Below are 23,428 nucleotides of genomic sequence, written 5' to 3'. Positions count from 1 at the left end.
TAAGGTTTCAGTTGCCTCAGTTTTAACTTCCTTAAATAAGTAGATTCCTTCCCTCTCCCTGCCTGAAGTTTTCTACATGTAAATGATCTGTGTCTGTCTGTTTAACCTAAAATGGTATATTCCCTCTTCATGGAGAACCACGTCTGAATCCTGCCCTGGATCTGTTGGGTCTTCACAGAGAGAAAGGTTGAGGAATTGGTGTCATAAGCAGGGAAAGCAGGCATAGAGAATTTGAGGTATTTTATCTAGGAGTCAGCACTTATGTTCATTCGGTAGATAACTTTCACATAGCCTGTTATCTCATACAGGACCAATCTGAGCAAAAGTGGTACATGTATATAATACAGAATTCTTTCTTTTTTTTAATATGAAATTTATTGTCAAATTGGTTTCCATACAACACCCAGTGCTCATCTCAACAGGTGCCCTCCTCAATGCCCATCATCTACCCGTCCCTCCCTCCCACCCCCCATCAACCCTCAGTTTATTCTCATTTTTTAAGAGTCTCTTATGGTTTGGCTCCCTCCCTCTCTAACTTTTTTTTTCCTTCCCCTCCCCATGGTCTTCTGTTAATTTTCTCAGGATCCACATAAGAGTGAAAACATATGGTGTCTGTCTTTCTCTGTATGACTTATTTCACTTAGCATCACACTCTCCAGTTCCACCCACGTTGCTACAAAGGGCCATATTTCATTCTTTCTCATTGCCAAGTAGTATTCCATTGTGTTTATAAACCACAATTTCTTTATCCATTCATCAGTTGATGGACATTTAGGCTCCTTCCATTATTTGGCTCTTTTTGAATTCTTTCAATTAAAAAGTCACATTCACTATTGTTCACATCTGTTATCCAAGTACGTCTCCACACTTACGAATCTACTATTTCTACTATTTCTACTACTATTTCTACTTAGTAAAACATTGAGGGTAGACAAAGGAAAAAGTGATCTTACATCAGTTTTGTCTTTTCTCAAGAAACTAGAGATTATGATAAATTTTGACTTCCCACATGTATATTAATCTTTCAGAGTATTTGTGAAAAGTAGTTACCCTTCACCTTCAGAGTGTGATTCAGTATATCTCTTCATATATCCTGTGATTCCATCTGTCTCTTCTATCTGGCAATCCTGTTCAAGTCTTAACTCAGTTGACAAAATTCAGGTATATTTGTTTCTCTGCTTCCATGAAAGCAGATCGTATCTTTGTAAGTGTTGCATGAAGAGAGAGCTAGAGGGCTCTCTAGCTCTCTAGCTCATCAGAAATGAGATTGGTATAAATGGACATCATGTCCCTAGGGATATTCTGTTCACATTTCAAAGAGAATGATCAAAACATCTATCATCTGACTGCAATCTGGAATTATCCATGGGGAGAGCATTTGTTCTATTTAACAAACACATATTTATTTGATGCTCTGAACTGTTCAAACACTGTTTCATGAATTTTAAAAAATATTAGGGAAACTAATATAACACTGTACATTAGTTATACTTAAAAAATAGGTAATATCACACAAACCCTAAGTAGCAGGTGCTATTATGAGCCATGCTTTATAGATGAATAAGTTGAGTTCAAGAGAGGTTAAGCAGCATGGTAAAGACACACAGTAAGTGAATATTTGAACCTTTGCAAGCTGGCTCCAAGGCCAATGCTCTTAACTGCTCTGCTCTGTTTCAGTTTCACTGCAATCAACTTTCTCTGCCTGTTGCTTCTATGGCATGAGGGTTAAAGACTTCACGTGTTCTCTCTATTCTTTAAAAGGTTATTAAAACTATCTCATGTATCAGTTCTATTTGCTTTCAACAAGATCATCTGTGAGCCTAAGATACTCTATCATATTCCCTTTCTTCACAAACCAGCCTTTCAACTCTCATCAGCTACCACAGGGTGGACACTCTTGTTTCATCTGTTGCCCCAGAGACTTTTCAACGTTGGTGAGCAACTGCTTTCCATCAATAGAAAACTTTCTCAATCAGTCTCTTCCCCAACCACAGCTTTATTGAGATATAACTGACTTATAACATTGTATAAAGTTTGAGGTGTATAACATGTTGACTTGATACATTTACATGCTGCAAAATTATTACCACCATAACATCAGCTAACACCTCTGTCCTGTCACATAATTGTCATTTTTGTTTCTTGTGGTGAGACCATTTACAGTCTATTCTCTTAGCAACCTTCACCTATATGATACAGTATCATTAGCTATAATGGCCATGCTATACATTAGATACCCAGAAATTGTTAATTTTATAACTGGAAGTTTGTGCCCTTTGACTAATATGTCTCTATTTCTCTTACCCACCTGCCCCTGGGAACAACCACTCTACTCTGTTTTTGACTTCAACTTCAATAGATTCCACATATAAGATGTATTGTACAATATTTGCCTTTTTCTGTCTGACTTATTTCACTTAGTATTATGTTCTCAAGTTCTATCTAAGTTGTCACAATGGCAGGATTTTCTTCTTTCTTATGGCTGAATATTATTTTATTATTAATATTTATTTATTTATTATAATATTATTTATGCATATATCATGTTTGTTTATTCATTCATTTGTAGACAAATAGGTTATTTCCATGTTGTGGATCATGCTGTGATGGACACGGGGGGTGTATATATTGTAAATTCTCAGTTAAATTTATTCCTAAGTATTTTATTGTTTTATGCTATTGTAAATGGATTGCTTTCCTCACTTCTTTTTCAAATGTTTTGTTGTTAGTGTATAGGAATACAACTGTTTTCTGTATGTTGATTTATATCCTGCAACTTTACTGAATTTTCTGATTAACTATAGCAGGGATTTTGTTTGTTTTTTGTTTGGTTGTTTTTGTTTGTTTTTTGTTTCTTTGTTTTGGTGGAATCTTCAGGATTTTCTCTGTATAGGATCATATCTGCAAACAGAGATGGTTTTATTTCTTCTTTCTTATTTGGATGCCTTTTTTTCCTTGTCTGACTGCTCTGTCTAGGATTCTCAGTTTTGTCGAATAAAAGTGGGGAGCATTGACACACTTGTCTTATTCCTGATCTTTGATGAAAAACTCAACCTTTCCCCATTGAATATGAAGTTGACCATGGGTTTGTCTTATATGGCCCTTATTATGTTGAGGTACGTTTCTTCAATACTCAATTTCTTGAGAGTTTATACCATGCAAGGATAATGTGCCTTGTTAAATTCTTTTTCCTGTATCTATTGAGATGATCACATCACTTTTTATTTTATTCCATTAATGTGGCATATCACATTTATTGATTGGCATAGGTTGACTCATCCTTATATCCCAGAGATAAATCCCACTTAATCATGATTTATGATCATTTTAATATACTATTGTGTGTTTTGTGTGTGCAGAGTGCTAATATATCACCTAGAATTTTTGCATCTGTATTCATCAAGATTATTGGTCTCTAATTTTGTTTTCTTGTAGTGTCCTTATCTGGCTTTCGTATTAGGGTTATGTTGGACTTGTAAAATGAGTTTGGACGTATTCCTTCCTCTTCAGTTTTTTTTTGAAAGAGTTTGAGAAGTATTGGCATTAATTTACTTTAAATATTTATTGGGATTCCCCAGTGCAACCATCTGATCCTGGACTTTTCTGCGTGAAATGGTTTGGATTACTGATTACATTTCCTTATTCATTGTTAGTCTGTTCACATTTTCTGTTTCTTAATGATTCAGTCTTTGTAAGTTTTATGTTTTTAGGCATTTATCCATTTCTTCTACATTATCCCATTTGTTGTTTCTGTGATATCAGTTGTAATGTCTCCTTACTCTTTTCTAATTTTATTTACTTGAGTCTTCTCTCTTTTTTTCATAGTAGCTAAAGTTTCTTAAATTCTTTTTATCTTTTCTAAAAAAACAACTCTTAGTTTTATTGATTATTTCCACATTTTAAAATCTCCATTTTATTTATTTCTAGTGTGGCCATTGTTCTTTCTTTCTCTTTGCCATCTTTGGGCTTAGTTTGTTCTGTTTCTCATCCCTTGAGATGAAAAGTGAGGCTTTTTTTTTTAATGTTTTGTTATTTATTTTTGAATAAGAGACAGAGAGAGACAGAGTGTGAGCTGGGGAGGGGCAGAGAGAGAGAGGGAGACACAGATCTGAAGCGGGCTCCAGGCTCTGAGCTGTCAGAACAGAGCCAGACACAGGGCTTGAACTCACAAGCTGTGAGATCATGGCCTGAGCCAAAGTCAGATGCTTAACTGACTGAGCCCCCCAGCACCCCAGAAGAGTGAGGGGTTTTATTTGAAATATTTCTTGTTTCTTAATGTTGGCATTTATGGCTATAGACTTCCTCTTAAAACTGCTATTGAATCATTGCATATGGGTTTTTTATGTTTATTTATTTATTTTGACAGAGAAAGAGAGAGAGAGAGAGAGAGCAAGAGAGCATCAGCACAAGTGGAGGAGCAGAGAGAGAGGGAGAAAGAGAATCCCAAGCAGTTCCAGCACTGTCAGCGCAGAGCCAGATGCAGGGCTCCATTCCATGAACCACGAGATCATGACCTGAGCTGAAATCAAAAGTTGGTGGCTCAACCAAATGAGCCACACAGATGCCCTTTATTGTCCCATTTAATTTTATTTTCAATTTTTAAACGTTTATTTACTTTTGAAAGAGAGAGAGAAAAAGCACAAGTGGATAGGGACAGAGAGAGAGAAGGAGACACAGAATCTGAAACAGGCTCCAGGCTGTGAGCTGTCAGCACAGAGCCCAACATAGGGCTTGATCCCAAGAGCCATGAGATCATGACCTGAGCCAAAGTCAGATGCTTAACCGACTGAGCCACCCAGGCATCCCAATTGTCCCCATTTTAGATGCGAAAATTGATATAAGGTTAAGTATGTTGCCCAAGGACACAGTACTCACAGGAGTTGGAGAAGGGTTTTCAACCCAGAAAGTCTGGCTTTGTAAGCACATTATTTATCTCTGTGGTCTACTGCCTATGAAAAGATATAATCCTTAAGTAATTCTAGAAATTAAACTAATAACAGAAGTACTCTAATTCTGAGAGTTAAATAATGCTAAGATTCCTAGTACACAGTAAATGCAAAAAAAAAAAATGCTCGGTAACATTACTGTTATGAAAATAGAGACTCTAATTCAAGCAGTTTAAGAGGATTATCAACCGTATACAAATCTGTTATGACTTACAAAACAACGTTTCATTTGCCAGCACACAAACTCTTTGAATACTGATGGCATGAGTTCAAATAAAAAGAGAAAAGTTATACTGAAATGAAGGGAAATAAAATGAAATTTTATGTCAATAAGAATAACCTGTCTTATATAGGATGTATCTGCCGTCCTTCAAAAAAGCATGTAAAGACCAGTGAGGGAGGAAGCAAACTACTACATGTTTCTGGAACTGTCTGTCCAGTACTCATTTCAAAATCTCCCTGAATGAAGGAATTATTTTTATAAACTTGCACTTGTAAGAATATTCAAAATTTAGTGGAGTGGAACATCTGCTCTACAGATACTTCCCATGGGTTTTCTCTCACTCTCCCAAAGAAGCACAGCCCCTATATGTTGCATCATTCACTCTCAGAACCTCCCAGGGTTTGGGGATTTACTCCAGTGACTCCTAGACCTACATAAATCTTGCTTCTTCTGGAATATCCATGCCACCGTGACAAAGAGAAAAGAACCAGATCCATTTTCAAGATTGGCAAGACCATCTCTGCTGTGAGCGATAGTTATTCTTTATTAAGTCCATGAAATATCCAAGTACAAGTGGACAACATGACTGAGAGATGACTTCTATAAATGACTGAGTGTCTTATGTAATAAGCAGAGGTGAATCTTACACGCTACGGCAGTGAGTTGCAATTCATTTCACGAAGTTTTAAAGGCAAACACTCGAATGTGTTTTCCTTTTCTATTTGGTGTACTTAAACTTCATTATAATACCTTCACAAGCCGGGTATTTTCTCTGTTATTTGTAGTGCGTGAGGCACTGAGGTAGAAAGTGACAGTGAGATTATGGATATGGACACAATTCCTCTGATGGGGTCAGTGAACAAATAAGAAGGTTTCATATGGAGGCATAGTCTCTGTTTCAGAGCAAATGAAGCTTCTTATAGAATACAAGCATTGGTATTACGTGTGATGAGTTCTTGTGCTAAGTGCAATCATTCCTTTTACAGCTGTTACTTCAAACTTTGTATTAAGGCGGTGGAAAACACATATGATTCTTAATAAGCTGTTTGGTATATTTTTTTCCGAGAGGTATCCATCTTTAGAGATCCATGTCTGTTCAACCTGATTCCAAAATCAGTAACTCCACCTTTCTCCTTACGGGTTTCCCTGGCCTGGAACGGGAATATCCTTGGCTCTCCATTCCTTTCTCCTGTATCTATGCTATGGTACTCTTAGGGAATTGCCTGGTGCTGCATGTGATCCGGACAGAGCCCAGCCTACATGAGCCCATGTTCTACTTCCTGGCCATGTTGGCCCTCACTGACCTGTGCATGGGGCTGTCCACAGTGCACACGGTGCTCGGGATCCTGTGGGGGATCAGCCAAGAGATTGGTCTCGATGCCTGCATTGCTCAAACCTTCTTTGTTCATGGTCTGTCATGCATGGAGTCTGGAGTCCTTCTTGCCATGGCCTTTGATCGCTTTACTGCCATCTGCAATCCTCTGAGATATACATCCATCCTCACCAATATGAGAATCATCACCATTGGTGTGGCCATTTTAGGGAGGAGTTTCCTGTTCATTACCGCTCCCATTGTCCGCCTAAAGTTCTTCCATTACTGCCATCCTCATATCCTCTCCCATTCCTTCTGCCTGCACCAAGACTTACTTCGGCTTGCCTGCTCCGACATCCGCTTCAACAGCTTCTATGCCTTAGCCCTGGTGATCTGCACACTCTTTTTGGATTCGGTGCTCATTCTCATCTCCTACATCTCGATCCTGCATTCAGTCTTGACTATTGCATCCCGGGACGAGCGGCTCAAGTCCTTGAAGACCTGTGTCTCCCACATCTGTGCTGTTCTGGTTTTCTATATCCCAATTATTGGTTTGACTATGGTGCACCGCTTTGGAAAGCACCTCTCTCCTGTGGTCCACGTCCTCATGGGCAATATCTATATCCTTTTCCCACCCTTGATGAACCCTATCATCTACAGTGTCAAAACCCAACAGATACGTAGCAGGATCCAGAGATGGATCACTAAACAAAACTGAGTACTAGAAGTTAGTGTGTTCTAAGGAAGGGAAGGTCGTATTCGCAAGAGGAATGACTGATAATGATTTGTAGCAGAAATAATAAATGTATATGTAGTATTTAACAGATTAAAGGCATATTTATAGTCATTTCTTAATTTAGTTTTCCAGAGCCGGAGAAATAAGCGGAGAAAGTGTTACTGATCTCATTTCCTAATTTTAAAATTAAGTATAACGTTAACCACACTGACTTGTGTTCCCCAGTGTATCAGTGAGCACTTGCCTGGGTAGTTACTAAGTTTACGGTACCATCCATGCTTTCTGAATTCTAGTTCAGCATGCGATTTTATTTTTCATAGAACTGGTATATCGGTACGTTAACTTGTATAGGACAAGTGGCCTTTACATATTATTCCCATGTGTCTCAAGTTGACTCTGTTGAGTTTGTTGAGAAGGAAAATTTTACTCTACCCTTCAAGGTTCTTCTAAATCAGTCTAATAATTACATTGGCATGAGACAGATTAACAGGAGAAAAAAACAAAATTTAATTAATGCACACAGAGGTCCATAGTAAAATTAAGACCAAAGGAAATGACCAAGACATGAAGTTTTATACATTTTAGACAAACATCCATCTGTGAGGAATTGACGGGACAAAGAAAACTTATGCTCAGGAGCTTCCATTAGTAAAGAATTCTAAATGTGGACTAGAATTTGGGCTGGGGTAATAAATCTGTAAAAATTACAAGATTTATTTACATAGGGTACTTTGGCCCTGATTCCCTATCTCTGATGATAAGGATGTCTCTTTACCTCTTGATGCAGAGAAGGTACCTTTCACATGGGAGATGTGCTTCCTGCTTTCTGGAGACAAAGAGTCAGCAGTCTTGCACTGGCTGTTTCTTAAATAAGTTTAATTCAGCATAATCTTTATGGTATTGTGGCATACTTCGGGGCAGCCTTCCCTAGGTCCCTGTAAGATCATTCACACCTCTTCTATATATGTTGAAGCAAAAGTGCCTAGAAAGCCTGTTCTGTCTCACCTAATAGAATGCAGGATTGGTAGATTAGATTACACAGTTTAATGTAAAAGATTTGGTGAACAGTGACTGAATCAGCTATCATATCTCTACATAGTCTACGATGTACCCCCAATTCTATATAGTTTACAATACTCATGAGAGTTGCCAATTGACTTTAATCTTGTTGTCAGTGTACATGAAATTTTAAAGACAGATCAACCTCTTTATCTTTAAGGTAGGATGCGAAGGCACATATATATTAAGTAAAACATCAGTACCTAAACTGGGGATAGAATTATGGTTTTGAGAATCTTTTGACTGTATATCCCATTTTTTTATAATGTTTGTATTTATTTTTGAGACAGAGCGAGACAGAGTATTGAGTGTGGGAAGGGTAGAGGAGAGGGAGACACAGAATCCGAAGCAGGCTCCAGGCTCCAAGCTGTCAGCTTGGACATAATTTTAAAAGGTTTATTGTCCAGAAAAAAAATTTTGTTGTGAAATGATTATACTACTTACTTGCTGTTCTAGAGAAAACAACTGTTCAGAACTCTTTTTTTATTATTATGAAATTATTGGATTCTTATATCATATGATCTATTTCTTGTCTATTTCTGTACTTTGTTTTCTTATTTTATTCCCATATCTACCAATTATTCATAGAGAGAATGACTTCAGATTGGAACAATATAATGTAGTTTCTTTAGGACACACCGGTGTGTGAGTGTGTCTGTGTGTGTTGTGTGGGTGTTCATGCAGGGAAGACAGAGCATTTATCACCAGAAACATTTTTATTTTCATTTTTATTTTATTTGTATTTTTATTTTCTATTTTCGACAGAAGCTCTTCACTGGAAATGCTTCCTGTTTTCCAGGAATATTGATAACAGTTGTATACAGGAGAGTGAGGGGGTTCTTTCAGAGGAAGGCAGTTACTAGTTTTTTGTCAGTTTTAACTGACAACCATTTCTGTCATGGTTTTTCCTCCCACAAAATCAACACTTGCTCAAGAGTGTTTTCCACGCTCTTTCCATGCACTTTCCTATTTCCATGCACTTTCAACTACTCCTATTAATTCCCTATTTGAGGAATGTCTTACTCAAAAGGCCTCAGACCTGTTGTCACTACTTTCCATCACAGGGTGGAATCTCTTTTTTGGCATTTGTGTCGGGGTTTGTGGTATTTCCAGTGTTTTCTCTAACAGTAGGCTACTGTCCCCCAACCCTCTCTCCCTAGACAGTCTTTTGTGGTGTGGCTTGGGGGCTGGCTCAGAAATTGGAGATTGTTTTTTTCCCTATACATGAAAATATGGGTTGGCTCTTCTTCTGCTCTTTATTGATTGAGTGAGGGCAAGGAACATGTAAACATACTGAGATACAAGTGTCTACTGTTATCATCAGGATCCCAGTAGCTTTCCTCAACATTTCGCAGGGATTTTATGCTATCTTCTAGATCCTGTATTACTGTGGAAATCGGCAAGGCCATTCTGTTTTCCAATCCTACAGGTATCAGCTGTTTGTTTACTAACTTATTCGTTTCCCTTTTGAAGCTACTAGTGTGTCCTTTTTACTACTCCCATTTTATATAAAAACTTAATGATTGCATGTCTGATTTTTAAACAATTGAGCCAATATTGATGCATTACTATTAACCAAAGCCCACAGTTTACATCAAGATTCACCTTCTCTGTTACAGTTCTGTGGTTCTGATAAGTACAGATCCATCCAAAAGTAGAACTTTCCTATGGAACCTTTCCTCAGCTGAAATGGCATAAAACAAAGAAGCAATTACCATTAATTCATATGAAAAATTGTTTTAGCATGTCCAGTCCCCCAAAATAATCTCTGTTAAGGTTTTCTGGCACCTTCAGACATGTCTTGCTAACAGATGCACAAAATTAATCCGGATAAAGCACAGATGCTCAGAGACACGGTTCAGAACTCTGGGGGGTTGATGCTGTGATGTTGAGTGTGGGTCCCCAGGAAGGCTGGCCTCCTCTCGCTGCCTCTGTAAAGGCTCAATGCAAAACACACACTGAACGCTTGTTTTGCTTTTTTTGTAAAAGTGAAAATACTCTTCAGAGTTCTTTCAAGTGGTGACAACAGGTACTGATGTAGGTCTTTCCGAAGAGCTAAGGGGCATAACGTGAACTTTCAAAAAGTGGGGGATACCTGTACATAATGTCGTATACCCTCCATCACAGTATCATACAGATCAGTTTCACTACTCTACAATTCCCTGTGCTCCACCCATTCAACTCTCCCTCTCTCTTCCTACACTCCTGGCTACACTCATCTTTATGCTATTTCTAATTTCTATAGTTTTGCCTTTCCAGAATGTCATATATTTGCAATCATGTACAGATGTAACCTTCTCTGGATGGCTTCTTTCACTCAAAACTATGCATTAAAGGCTCTTCCATGTGTTTTCATAGCTTGATAGCTCTCTTGAGTTTTAAATTTTTTTAATGTTTATTTGCTTTAGAGACAGAGAGAGACAGAGTGTGAGCAGGGGTGGGTAGAGAGAAAGAGGGAGACATGGAATTCGAAGCAGGCTCCAGGCTCCGAGCTGTAGCTCTGAGCCCAACGTGGGGCTCAAACCCACAAATGGCAAGATCATGACCTAGGCCGAAGTCAGAAGCTCAACCCACTGAGCCACTCGGGCACCCCTAGCTCTCTCTTTTTTTTTTAATCAAATACTCACATTACATTTTAAAGAGGTGCCACGGTCTATTTTTCCCTTCATCTTAGTTGCCTCCCATTTTTGGCAATTAAAAATAAACCTGCTCTAAACATTTATGTGCATGTCTTTGTGTGGACATAAGTTTTTAACCCATTTGGTACCATATCTAGGAGTGCAAGGCTGACCACATGGTAAGACTATGTTTCGTTTGGTGAGAAATGCAAAACTCTCTTTCAGTGTGGCTGTACTATTTTGTATTTTCACCAGCAATGAACGAGAGTCCCTGTTATTCTATATCCTCACCAGCATTTGGTTTTGCCAGTATTTCAGGTTTTACCCATTCTGATAGGTGTGTATGCTATCCCATTTTTTTACTTTGCAATTCCTTAATGACAAATGATATTGAGCATCTTAAAACATGCTTAATTCTATTTGTTATGTCTTTTTGGGGTGAAATATGTTTTCAGATTTTTGCCTACTTTTTAAGCAACTTGTTTATTTCCTTATTGTTGAGATTTAAAAGTTCTTTGTATATTTTGGATACAAGTGCTTTGTCAAACATGTATTTTGCAAATACTTTCTGCCACTGTAGCCATAGGCTTTTCATTTTCTTAACTTACTATGAAATTGTGTTCTTTTTTCCCTGGGTACATGGTGGATTCTCCCAATTTGGATTTGTGTCCTTTGGTTTTGGAATAGTCTTGTATAATTTTCTAATATGTTCCTGGTCTACTACAGTCCACCTATAATTTTATCTTCCCTGACTTTCTAGAACTCCAGTTTAGTGATATGTTGGTGTTCTTGGATTGGCCCTATATAGTTTTTCATCCCAGCCCCCATACTTAACACTTGTCCTTCTGTTCTACTTTCTTATATCTAACTTCTGAGAATTTCATTGTTTTTTGTTTTATTTCTCATATGGCTGTTTAATTTACAAATTATCTTTTTGTTCTCTAATTATTTCTTTTAGTAGTATTCTGTTCTATTTTTTGAAAAAAATGAGGTTTATTTATTTTTGAGAGACAGAGAAAGACAGAGCACAAGCAGGGAAGGAGCACAGAGAGGGAGACGCAGAATTCGAGCAGGCTCCAGGCTCTGAGCTGTAGCACAGAGCCCTACATGTGGCTCAAATCCATGAATTGAGAGATGATCTGAGACTTAGTTGGAGGCTTAACTGACTAGGCCACCCAGGTGCCCCTTAGATATTTTTATCTCATTACAACCTTAAAGATTGGCTTCTATGTACATGTTTGCTTTTTGTTTGTTTCTTAGCACAATATGCTTAAAATACATCTTCTCAAAAGAAACCTGTTTAGGTGACAAAAAGTTCAACCCACATGAACACCTTGTTTTCTTTGAGTACCTACACATTCTAAAACAAAGAGGTTGGCGGCATTTGATTTCAGTGATAGATGCATATTTATGAATCCTTCTGGAGAAGAATCCATAGAGAAGAAACTCAACCAGGAAATAAAAAATAAAAGAGGAAAGGAAACAATATATTTTCACTATTTTAATCTTTATGTTTATTCCTCTTATTAGGTGGTAGCATCCCAAAACCGACCAAATAATAGTTGTCATGGGGTATAATGATGTGAAAACCATAAAATGCGGACAAATTACGCAAAACAAATATACAAAACTGAAGCATTGCAGATAATGTGGCTTTTTAAATGTTATATTTATTTTGAGAGATTGTTACTAATGTGGAGGTTGAAGGAGTTAATCACAGTGAATTTTATGAATAGAGCATCTTTACCAGGTGGATGCGGATCTGCTTGGTCTTGGCACCATAGACAAGTGGATTGAGAAATGGGGGGACCAGCAAGTAGAGGCTAGAAAAGAGGATATGGATATAAGGGGGAACATGAGCACCAAACCTATGTGTGAAGAAGGAGAAGAAGGCAAGGAGGTAGAACGGGAGGAAGACGCATATGTGAGCGATGCACGTATTGAATGCTTTCAACCGAGCCTCCTTCTGGGGTAAATGAAAAACTGTGGAAAAGATCTGTGCATAAGACAAAGTGATGAATGTGAGGTCGAACACTGCAACGGTGAATGCCACAAACAAGCCATAGATTTTGTTGACCCGCACATCTGATGCAGCCAGTTTCACAATGGCCATATGCTCACAGTAGCAGTGGGAGATGATGGTTGTATGGTAAAACTGAAACCGGAACTTTATCAGTATTAGGCACGGGGCTACTAGGAAAGCGGCCCTGAGTGTTACCACTGCCCCTATCTGGGTGACTAGGCGGTGCGTGACGATGGCAGCATGTCTTAGTGGATAACAGATGGCCACATAACGGTCCACAGCCATGGCCAACAGAAGGCCTGACTCTATGCACTGAAATGTGTGGATGAGCCACATTTGAAGCAAACAGGAATCAAAATAAATGTCTGGCACACGAAACCAGAAAATTCCAAGCATCTTGGGCATAATGGTGGTAGCAAGCGCAATATCTGTGACTCCCAGCATGCCTACGAAAATGTACATGGGCTCATGGAGGCTGCGCTCTGACCTGATGATGATCAGAAGCATGGAGTTTCCAATGATGGCAATGAGATACATGACACAGAATGGAATCCCAATCCAGCACTGCACAGTCTCTAGGCCTGGGATCCCTATCAGCGTCAACACAGAAGGCATGAAGACTGTGATGTTGGAAGTGGACATAATGTCTTTGGGCTTCCAGAAGCAAATGAAAGGAGCTTCTCAGTCAGTGGCACCCTTCTCCTCTACTCTTGTTTGTATAAAGTCATCATAGCGGGTCTCTGATTTTGTCAGAACTCTAAGATCATATCATCCTTCTTATTTATATTTTGGAAGGAAAATGATCCGCCGATACACATTGTGTTTTCAGAACGGACATCCACGAGTAGTGTAGCACAATGAGAAGTTATGGAGAAGGCAAGTCAATTGCATCACAAACAGCCAGATCACGTGGGTAACAGAGTAACTGCTGATCTCTCTGTTATGTGCCTCTGCACCTGGGGATACAATAATTATACCTGTTAAACTTGCTTGGAAATGACATTTCAAGCAGAGTTTGACGAATCTCCATATTCCACATTCCAACTACCTGATAATATTCTGTTATTTTCCATTATGTCTAGGTCTGGAACTGACACTTTGGATCAACAAATCTGACTCTGACCAGTACATTAGTAGATAAATCTCATAAGTTTTACATTTTAAGGTTTTTTTTTTTAATAGAGAGAGACAGAGATCACAGGAGGGGCAAAGAGAAGGGAGAGAGAGAGTATCCCAGACTCCATACCATCAGCACACAGCCTGACATGAGGTTTGAACTCACCAACCCCAAGATCTTGACCTGACCTGAAATCAAGAATGTCACGCTCAACTGAGACACCCAGGAGCCTCTTTTTCTGTTTATTTCTTGATTTTTTTTAAGTGAAAAAACTCCCTATGAAAGAGAAAAGAGAAACCGGTGACACCCAGGAGCACAATATATTCATCTATCTATATCATTTGTATCTACGTAAGACTGGATGTCTCTCTTTTCCTTGTTTGTTTTTTTTTTCCATTAACAAATTCACTTTTTAAATTTAATCCATGTTAGTTAACATGTAGTGTAAGAAGGGTTTCAGGAGTAGAATTTAGTGATTTGTCATTAAATATAATACCCAGTGCTCATCCCAACAAGTGCCCTCCTTAATGCCCATCACCCATTTAACCCATCCCCCCCCACCACCCTTCCAGTAAACCTCACAGTGTTCTTTACACCCAGGAGGCTCATATGGTTTGTCCTCTTCTGTTTTTATACTATTTTTCCTTACCTTCCCCAGATGTCCTTTCAAAACAAAGTAAATGAAGCGCTTTGCAAAGATCATCCAACCCCATGCACTTTTGGTGGGTCTGGGTGAAAATTTCATGCCATTTTTACATGCCTAGTAAAACTCTATTTTATTTTGCCCACATACTAACAATTGAATTCCTGAAAATTAGTGGTGTGCTTAAATTCGCTGACATTTTGGAATACCCATTTCTGAATACCTAGATGGGGGGAATCTCTAGAAAACATGGAAACTCAGAGGCAACAATGTATAGAGGCAAGAGGACTCAATCTTGCTGACAACAGAGTGTGGGAAAATGGGTACATGGGTAATTCATGGACTAGAGGCTAGGTTCTTGGGCTTAAACTGCTCACAGCTGCCAGTAGCATGAGATTTGTCCAATGTAAGCTCATTAATTCTTAATGAAATATATATCACTTGAACATTTGAATTTTTCATGAGCTCATGCATGAGAAAAGAGTCAAAAATAAAGGGGTGAAAGGGCACGTTTCCCAACAGGAGTCCAATATGGAAGTAGGAATGGAAGACATGGAGCAGACTTGGGATACCAGAAATGATGGAGGAGAGGGCTCAACTAACGATCATTTAATCACCTCGATTCACTGATGACTGACTTTTCTGAAAACTGGGCTCTTAGTCTAGTTCAGATACATTTGTATCTGAAAAGACCATTGCTTTTTAAAAATCACATATCTTAAATTAGAAAGCCTCAGGCTACATTAGAGAGTTTCTGTTTGGTGAAAACAGGATTCAGTTGTTTCATTCTTTCCTAGTTGGTCCAACACTGTTGCTTTCTGTAAGCCCATGCAAGCCCATGATCATTTAATCATATACTTATTGTCACCAAAAATGCCAGTAATGCAGGAAGAGCTGTGGTCTATGTGGCTAAACCTCAAGTGAAGGAACCCACTCAACAGGTCCATTCTAGAAGCAAGTCTGTATCAGCTGATGCATATTTAGAATAGAGCAGTTAGTCAACTAAAACATGATTTCCAAAGCTTTGCTCCCCAATGGTTAATCCTAGAGATTCCTCGATCATGGATTCGTTTATTCACTTCTTCTTTCTAGAGTTAATCAGAATTAGAAGAGAAACCCTTCAGTACCATTCACATTGTCTGGCATATTTAACAGTAAGGAGCTGATGTGGCAGCATTACCTGACAGGTACAGGTGGTGGGAAGGCAGGTGGGAGAGGACCTAAGTGAGTGCAGGGCAGGGGGGATGGAGTGGTTATCACTGGAAAAGCTGGTAGTGAAACATTATTGGGTGAACTTGGGGACAGGGACTTCATTCTTTGTTGTTGGGGGCCAGTTGTGTTTTTACAAGACTCCTGAAAACCATGGTCTGTCTTCGTAACACTATCACTCATCACTCATCACTCATCACTCATCACTCATCACTCACCTGTCATTCACTCTTTTTCCCCCTGAGACTCTCATCTCATTCACTTGTGCTTATGCTGGCAGCATCTCTTTCTTCTCTCTGCACCCTCTAGAACAGCCCGCTGTAAATATCATGAACTCTTATCCATTTGCTGCTCAGCCATCTGCCAAACTGTGCACATCTCTGGAATAGACTTTCCTCTCTTCTTCTGTCCCTGAAAAACAGACTTGCACCCTCTTTTGTAAATGTGTCTGAGCTCATGTTGGTGGGATCACACTCCAACAAAACTCACAGGAAGGTCTATATTTTCTAGACACAGCATAACTTTATTAAGCTTGAATTGGCAAGTATAACATTCCCCAGTGTACATGGAGAGGGAGGAGATCTGAATAGAGATTTCCTAGCCACTAACCCAAGCCCCCAGGGACCCAGCAGCTCATAATGAAGCCCTCTTTTGTCCATCCACATCTAATGTCTCTGAAGCCATTTCTGCAACTTGCAGAATCCCCTTGGTCTCTTCATTCCTTTTTCCCCACCGGGGAGATGTAGAGAAATTAATATATACAATCTGTATTTTTTGACATTCCTTACAAAATAAAAAGTTTTCTGTAAAAATTAAGTAATTTAATTTACTTTTGTCAGTTTCTTTCTGCTGTCCTCATTTGGAAAAAGATCGAAAGGACACTTAAAAGTACTTAAATGTATGTTCCTGTGCCAATGAGTTACGTATAAATAACTATTCTGTGACCCTTCTTTCACTGAGACACTTCTGGACACAAAATCTGTATCCGCAATGGCTCTCTATCACACATTTAACACTCATTCTCTTGTAGTATCATTCTTTAGATCTTTATTTTATTGAAGCTTTGTAAATTGAGTAGTATTCTCACAATGACCAGTTATGATGGACATTTCCACATTCCCCTGCTTAGTAGACTTTCATTACAGAAAACTACACATCTGACTACTATCATTATTATCATTGTCAATTATACATGATAAATAATTATACATAATTTGATCTAAATGTTTTTGGAAATATGCTTTGTCGCTTTTTTTATAAATACTTACAAAATAGTCTTTAATTGTTTCTTTGCAGACGATGACCCATTTATTTGCATAAATGTTTGCTGAACTCTGACTAGAACATTACAATTGCCTCCGATTTTTTTTTTCTTTTATTCCAAAGAAATTGTTATTAAAGCACCACAACCCCTATTGGTAATCCAAGCAAACCCTATCTCATAAATACTGACATTTATTTTTTTCATATATAATTTACTGTCAAATTAGTTTCCATGCAACACCCAATGCTCATCCCTTCAGGTGCCCTCCTCAATGCCTATCACCCACCCTCCCCTCCCTCCCACCTCCCATCAACCCTCAGTTCATTCTCAGTTTTTAAGAGTCTCTTATGCTTTGGCTCCCTCCCTCTGTAACTTTTTTTCTTTCCCCTCCCCCATGGTCTTCTGGTAAGTTTCTCCAGATCCACATAAGACTGAAAACATATGGTATCTGTCTTTCTCTGTATGACTTATTTTACTTAGCATAACACTCTCCAGTTCCATCCATGTTGCTACAAAAGGCCATATTTCATTCTTTCTCACTGCCAACTAGAATTCCATTGTGTACATAAACCACAATTTCTTTATCCATTCTTTAGTTGATGAACATTTAGGCTCTTTCCATAATAAATACTGACATTTAAAACAGCCTCAAAAGATGCTTCAGGATAGCCTCTAGATTTACAAAGTGATCAAATTCAGTATTCATTGATAAAGCCCAGTCTATAAAACAAGCCAGAGTATCTACATCCATGTGACATGCAGTCTAATAAATTCTTATGTATACATTGATTTAAGTGTCAGAAATCAAAGTATGGACGTCTGCACACATGTGAATATTTTCCATACTCTTTTTAAAAATGACCCATGAGCTCAGGTTTTCAGGAACAGCCCACAAGCCTTAAGTTCTGAAGTCATTAATTTGGACAGAACACTTTATGTGTTCATTACTGCAATAACCTTGAGTGATTTAAAAGCATGATGTTTTAAGTCCACTGAGAAGATACCCTGCTGTATGTCAAATAGATACACACATTCACACACATGCACATTTTTGCAGTGAAAACTGGCCAGTGACATATGATAGCTTTCAGAATAAAGTTCACCCATTTTGTATAGTGTCCATAACCATTCTTGACATTTGTAGTTTTCTTGTCTCTACAAGTTGTGCATTACATTGAGAAAAACTGTGCCATTTCTTGATTCTCTATTTAAGCTCCAAGACCATCTACCTGGCATGGTATGTCCTTACCTATCAGCAATTCATCTGTCATTCCTTAAGACTCGCTACAGGGAAAAACTAATACCACATGATTTCAAGCATATGTGGAATTTAAGAAACAAACAAACAAGCAAAGGGAAAAAATAAGAGACAGAAAGAAATCAAAAAAGGACATTTAACTGGAGAGAACACATTGATGGTTACCAGCAGGGAGGTGGGTGGAGGGATGGGTTATGTTGGTGATGGGGATTAAGAAGTCCACTTGTCATGATGAGCACAAGGTGTTGTATGGAAGTATGGAATCACTATATTGCACATCTGAAACTAATATAACACTGTGTGTTAACTAACTGGAATTAACAAAAAACTTAAAAGAGGAATCAGACTTTGTAATTAAAACGAAAGAAAATAAGAATAATTCTATAGATGCTGCTTTCCTTTGGATTTCAATGCTTCACTCTCTTGGCTAACCCCACATTCCAGAGGTACCTCTATTACTTCTGTCATTTTCGTCTCCCTCTCTCTCTCTTTCTCCCAGTGATATTAAGCTATGATGACTATAAACCCAAAAAACATAAACACTGTCAAATTTGTCATTTTGCTTCTATTCTTGAGTATAGCATTTATAATATTGTAGGGTTTTGATAACACTTGAGGAATTAATAAAGACATAAATGGTGAGTGTGCATAAAAAGCACTGAATTGTAAAATAGAATGATGGATTGTTCATAATGTTTATACCTTAATGCCCTGAATGACACCAGAAATGTTGAAATTTGAAGACTATGTGTCATTAGATTGTATACAGCTTTTTGTTTCTTTAGGTTTTTTGTTTGAATGAAAACAAAATGCTTCCTCTCATTAATTTTATTTCTTAAGTTTATTTTTTTATTTTAATGGAGGGAAAGAAAGTGCACAAGTTGGCAGGGGCAGAGAGAGAGAAGGTGAGAGAGAATCTCAAGCTGGCTTCGTGCTCTCAGCAAAGAACCTAGTGCAGGGCTTGAACTCATGAACCATGAGATCATGACCAGAGCCGAAGTTGGACACTTAATCAACAGAGCCATCCAGGAACCCCTCCTCTCATTTACTTTAAAGATGATGAGGATGATCCAGAAACAAATAGATTCAACAACGTGATTTCATCAAGTACCTGGACAATCCAAGACAATGAGTCTTGGGTGCTTGGAAATTCATTGAGAAATAGATATTTATGGATCGTTGTGGAGAAGAATACTTAAAGGAGAAAATTCAATCAGGAACTGAAAAATAAGAAAAAAGAAAGGGAATTGGTACATATTTGCTATTGCTGTTTCTACCATTCCCATTCTCATTACCTAGTAGGATATAAATTGCACTGACTGATAGGTGTCATGGGCTGTGATGTGAAAACTGCCTAAAATGCAGGCAAATTTCACAAAACAATTAAGGAGACAAGTCAAGCATCATGAATCATATGCATTTTTCTGTTTTATTCTGTTTTGAATGATTGTTATTTTGCATAAAGGAGAAGGTTGAAGACGTTAATCACAGTGCATTTAATGAATACACCATCTTTACCAGGTGAATGCGGATCTGCGTGGTCTTGGCACTGTACACAAGTGGACTGAGAAACGGGGGGACCAGCAAGTAGAGGCTAGAAAAGAGGATGTGGATATAAGGGGGAACATGAGCACCAAACCTATGTGTGAAGAAGGAGAAGAAGGCAAGGAGGTAGAACGGGAGGAAGACACACATGTGAGCGATGCACGTATTGAATGCTTTCAGACAAGCCTCCTTCTGGGGCAAAGAAAAACTGTGAAAAAGATCTGTGCATAAGACAAAGTGATGAATGTGAGGTCGAACCCTGCAACTATAAATGCCCCAAACAAACCATAAAATTCATTGACTCGTGCATTTTCTGCAGCTAGTTTCACAATGGTCATATGCTCACAGTAGCAGTGGGAGATGATGGTTGTATGGTAAAAATGAAACCAGCATTTTAACAGTACTAAAGATGGGGCTACAGGAAGGGCAGTCCTGAGTGTTACCACAGCTGCTATTAGGGTGACTAGGTGGTGGGTGAAGATGGCAGCATGTCTTAGTGGATAACAGATGACCACATAACGGTCCAGAGCCATGGCCAACAGGATGCCTGACTCTATACCCTGAAATGTGTGGATGAGCCCCATTTGAAGCAAGCAAGAATCAAAATAAGTCTCTGGTACATGAAACCAGAAGATTCTAAGTATCTTGGGCACAATGCTCATGCCAAGTAAAGTATCTGTGACTCCCAGCATGCCTACGAAAATGTACATGGGCTCATGGAGGCTGCGTTCTGACCTGATGATGAGAAGAAGCAAGGAGTTTCCAATCATAGCAATGAGATACATGACACAGAATGGAATCGCAATCCAGCACTGCACAGTCTCTAGGCCTGGGATCCCTATCAGCGTCAACACAGAAGGCCTGAAGATTGTGATGTTGGAAACGGACATAATGTCCTCCGGCCTCCAGATGAAAATGAAACAAGGTTCTCAGTCAGTGGCACTCTTCTACTCCTGTTTTAATTCAAAGTCATCATAGTGAGTCTCTGTGATTTTGGCAGAACTCTAAGATCATCTCGGGAAAAAAATGCTTCACATTAATAAATGCTTCATATGTGCCATAGCACTTTATAAATATCACCTTATTAAATGTTCACAATAGCCTGTTGAAAAGACCTTTACAATGATCCTCAACATGGATACTGTTGTTATTCGAACAGATGCAAAAATATTCCACAGACTTTCAGCTTCTTGTCCCAGGTCCCATTGGATTCAGGGTCAGACAGCATAGATTTGAAAGCTCTGATCGCAGCCACCACCCGCTTCTCCCTATAAAAATAAAAGTAGACACAAAAACATGTCATCAAATTGTTCACTGATCGTATCCCTGAAGTATTATACTTCTTAAGGAAGAGGGAGGGAATTCATTTTTAACTAAATACATTTTGGGCAATACAGTACATATGCTCTTCTCAACCTTGATGGGCCGCTGGAATGATGCTAAGGGCCATCCATGATAGGCACTAAACATCTACAGGTGACTTCATTGATTCTTGTCAGCTAATCAACATATTTCTTAAAATTATACGATGCATATTATAAAACCTAAAGAATATGCAGCCTCAAACTGAGTTGGACTCTTAAATGGATGGATATGCCTGACAAGTTGTGAAGGAAAAATTCACTGTCCCATTTGGGTCCCTGCTTGAAAATTAGACAATATATTACTTCAAAATACCCCCAAGCAGGAGTAACAGGGTTTCACATTAGCAAGTAGGGGTCCCCAGGCCTTCAATAAAAGAGAGGGAGGGTAATCTACTGGTTACTACTTTTCTGTAGTTGCAACAGAATGCATAAAAGCAAGGGATGTGTTGGGTGAAATACCAGCCAGGAGATAGCCCATTTGAGTGGGATGTGAGTGTGAGGGGGCATATTCCTATGAATACATAGCTATAAGTGAGGGTATAAACATGGATACAAAGCAGGTGGATGACAAGTGGCTTCCATCCTCCCCCAGTCCCCATTCTCAAATCAAAGGGGGCTGAATGTATTTGCTTAAGAGGAACATGGGCTTAAGAGATGTCTGCCTTTTTACCTTTTGATTGCACTGGAGTCAGTATCATTGTGCAGCATAGTTTTACCACCTTTACTTTCAGTTTTTATTAGGTGTTCAGTATTCTAGTACTTCATATTATATGATTGAAATGTTTGGAATCCATTTCTTTCTTTTTCTTTTTTTTTAACTGAAGTATAGTTGAAACAAATGTAGCATTAGTTTCAAGTGTACCACACTGTGTTTCCACAAGTCTATATGTTATAGTATGTTCTATACTTGCCATGAGTGTGGTTCCCATATGTCACCATACAATGCTATTACAGTCCCACTGACTAGATTCCCCATGCTTGGCTTTTATTCCCGTGACTGCAAGCTCTATCTCTCTCTCCCTTCACCCATGTTGCCCATCCTCCAACCTGCAGCCCCTTTGGCAAGCATTAGTTTGTTCTCTATATTCATTTGGACGCCATTATTTGAGTTAAAGTTTAGAGGACATAATACTCAAAGGGTCACCCCATTAGGACTTTCATTAAGTTGGTATATGATACTTTCAAAATACTGTAAGAAAATGTTGAGATGCTTAAGACTATCGATCTACTTTAGTTACATACATCAACTGTGTAACCATTTAACATAGAGCTAAAATTAATTGCTGGAAATTCATTTTCCATGGGATTATGGTGTTTCGGAGACAGAAAGAGAAGGTTAATCTGTGAGTGAAGTGCAGTTATGGGGAGGGAATGTTTAGCGAGTGGGGCTTCATCAGGACATCCGAGATGGGGGGAGGAGAGTCTAAATGATGGAGGAAACAGAAACGGAGGTAGAAGAGACATAAGACAAATTTTACAGATTTCCTTCTAACTTTCCCAGTGATCTTTTGGGACATCAGTGAGTGATCTGTTTCATTGTATTCCTTTTTGTTGTGATATAGCATTATCACCTGCAGCTCCCAACTTATAACTCTGGGGCTCTAGGAAGCATATTTTATAATATTACTAATGGCAGTTTCTGACTGAATCATGAATATATGCATAGAGGCAGTGTGTGGTTAATAGGGATTGCATAAATCTGGGACCCATAGAATTATATTTAAGTGATAGCTACATCCTATTCTGACTGTATTACCACTAAAAACTACTTAATGGGAGGCTTAGTTTCCAGTTGTAAAACACCTAAAAGTAAACATCAGTTACAAATGTGGGTCAGTATGTTAGGGTGGTTCCCACGTAAGTCAGATACATTTTTAGCTCAACATCAGATGAGATTAGGGCACTTGCAAAATTACCATCATTAAGATCAAAATAATTATTACATTGAACAGGTTCAAATTTTTAGACTTCAAGCTTCGGTTCCTCTAGACAGAGATTGAGCTAATATACAGTATCCATAAAGGCCTAGACTTACTTTTGTATGCTAGACACAAATGTGAATTGGTAATTTTCACCCCCAATCTGTCATTTCAGTCTTATAAAGTACAGGC

The 23,428-nt window shown here is 38.5% G+C and overlaps 2 protein-coding genes and 1 pseudogene across 2 annotated transcripts; 1 reads left to right on the top strand and 2 right to left on the bottom strand.

Annotated features, from left to right (window-relative positions):
- The first annotated feature begins 6,203 nt into the window (after positions 1-6,203).
- LOC128311851 (olfactory receptor 51V1-like) lies at positions 6,204-7,199 on the top strand. Its single transcript, XM_053203605.1, has one exon. It carries the CDS (start codon positions 6,258-6,260, stop codon positions 7,197-7,199), a length of 942 nt encoding a protein of 313 aa, XP_053059580.1. The 5' UTR covers positions 6,204-6,257.
- Positions 7,200-12,620: 5,421 nt separating this feature from the next.
- On the bottom strand, positions 12,621-13,559 carry LOC128311852 (olfactory receptor 52A1-like). The gene has a single exon (XM_053203606.1). The coding sequence runs from the start codon at positions 13,557-13,559 to the stop codon at positions 12,621-12,623; it is 939 nt and encodes a 312-aa protein (XP_053059581.1).
- A 6,334-nt stretch (positions 13,560-19,893) lies between these two features.
- On the bottom strand, positions 19,894-20,847 carry LOC128311850 (olfactory receptor 52A1-like; annotated as a pseudogene).
- Positions 20,848-23,428: the final 2,581 nt, after the last annotated feature.

Source organism: Acinonyx jubatus, chromosome D1 (assembly GCF_027475565.1).
Source record: "Acinonyx jubatus isolate Ajub_Pintada_27869175 chromosome D1, VMU_Ajub_asm_v1.0, whole genome shotgun sequence".
Lineage (NCBI taxonomy): Eukaryota > Metazoa > Chordata > Mammalia > Carnivora > Felidae > Acinonyx > Acinonyx jubatus.
Note: the sequence above shows the minus strand (reverse complement) of the source record. Positions and strands in the feature narration are given on the sequence as shown.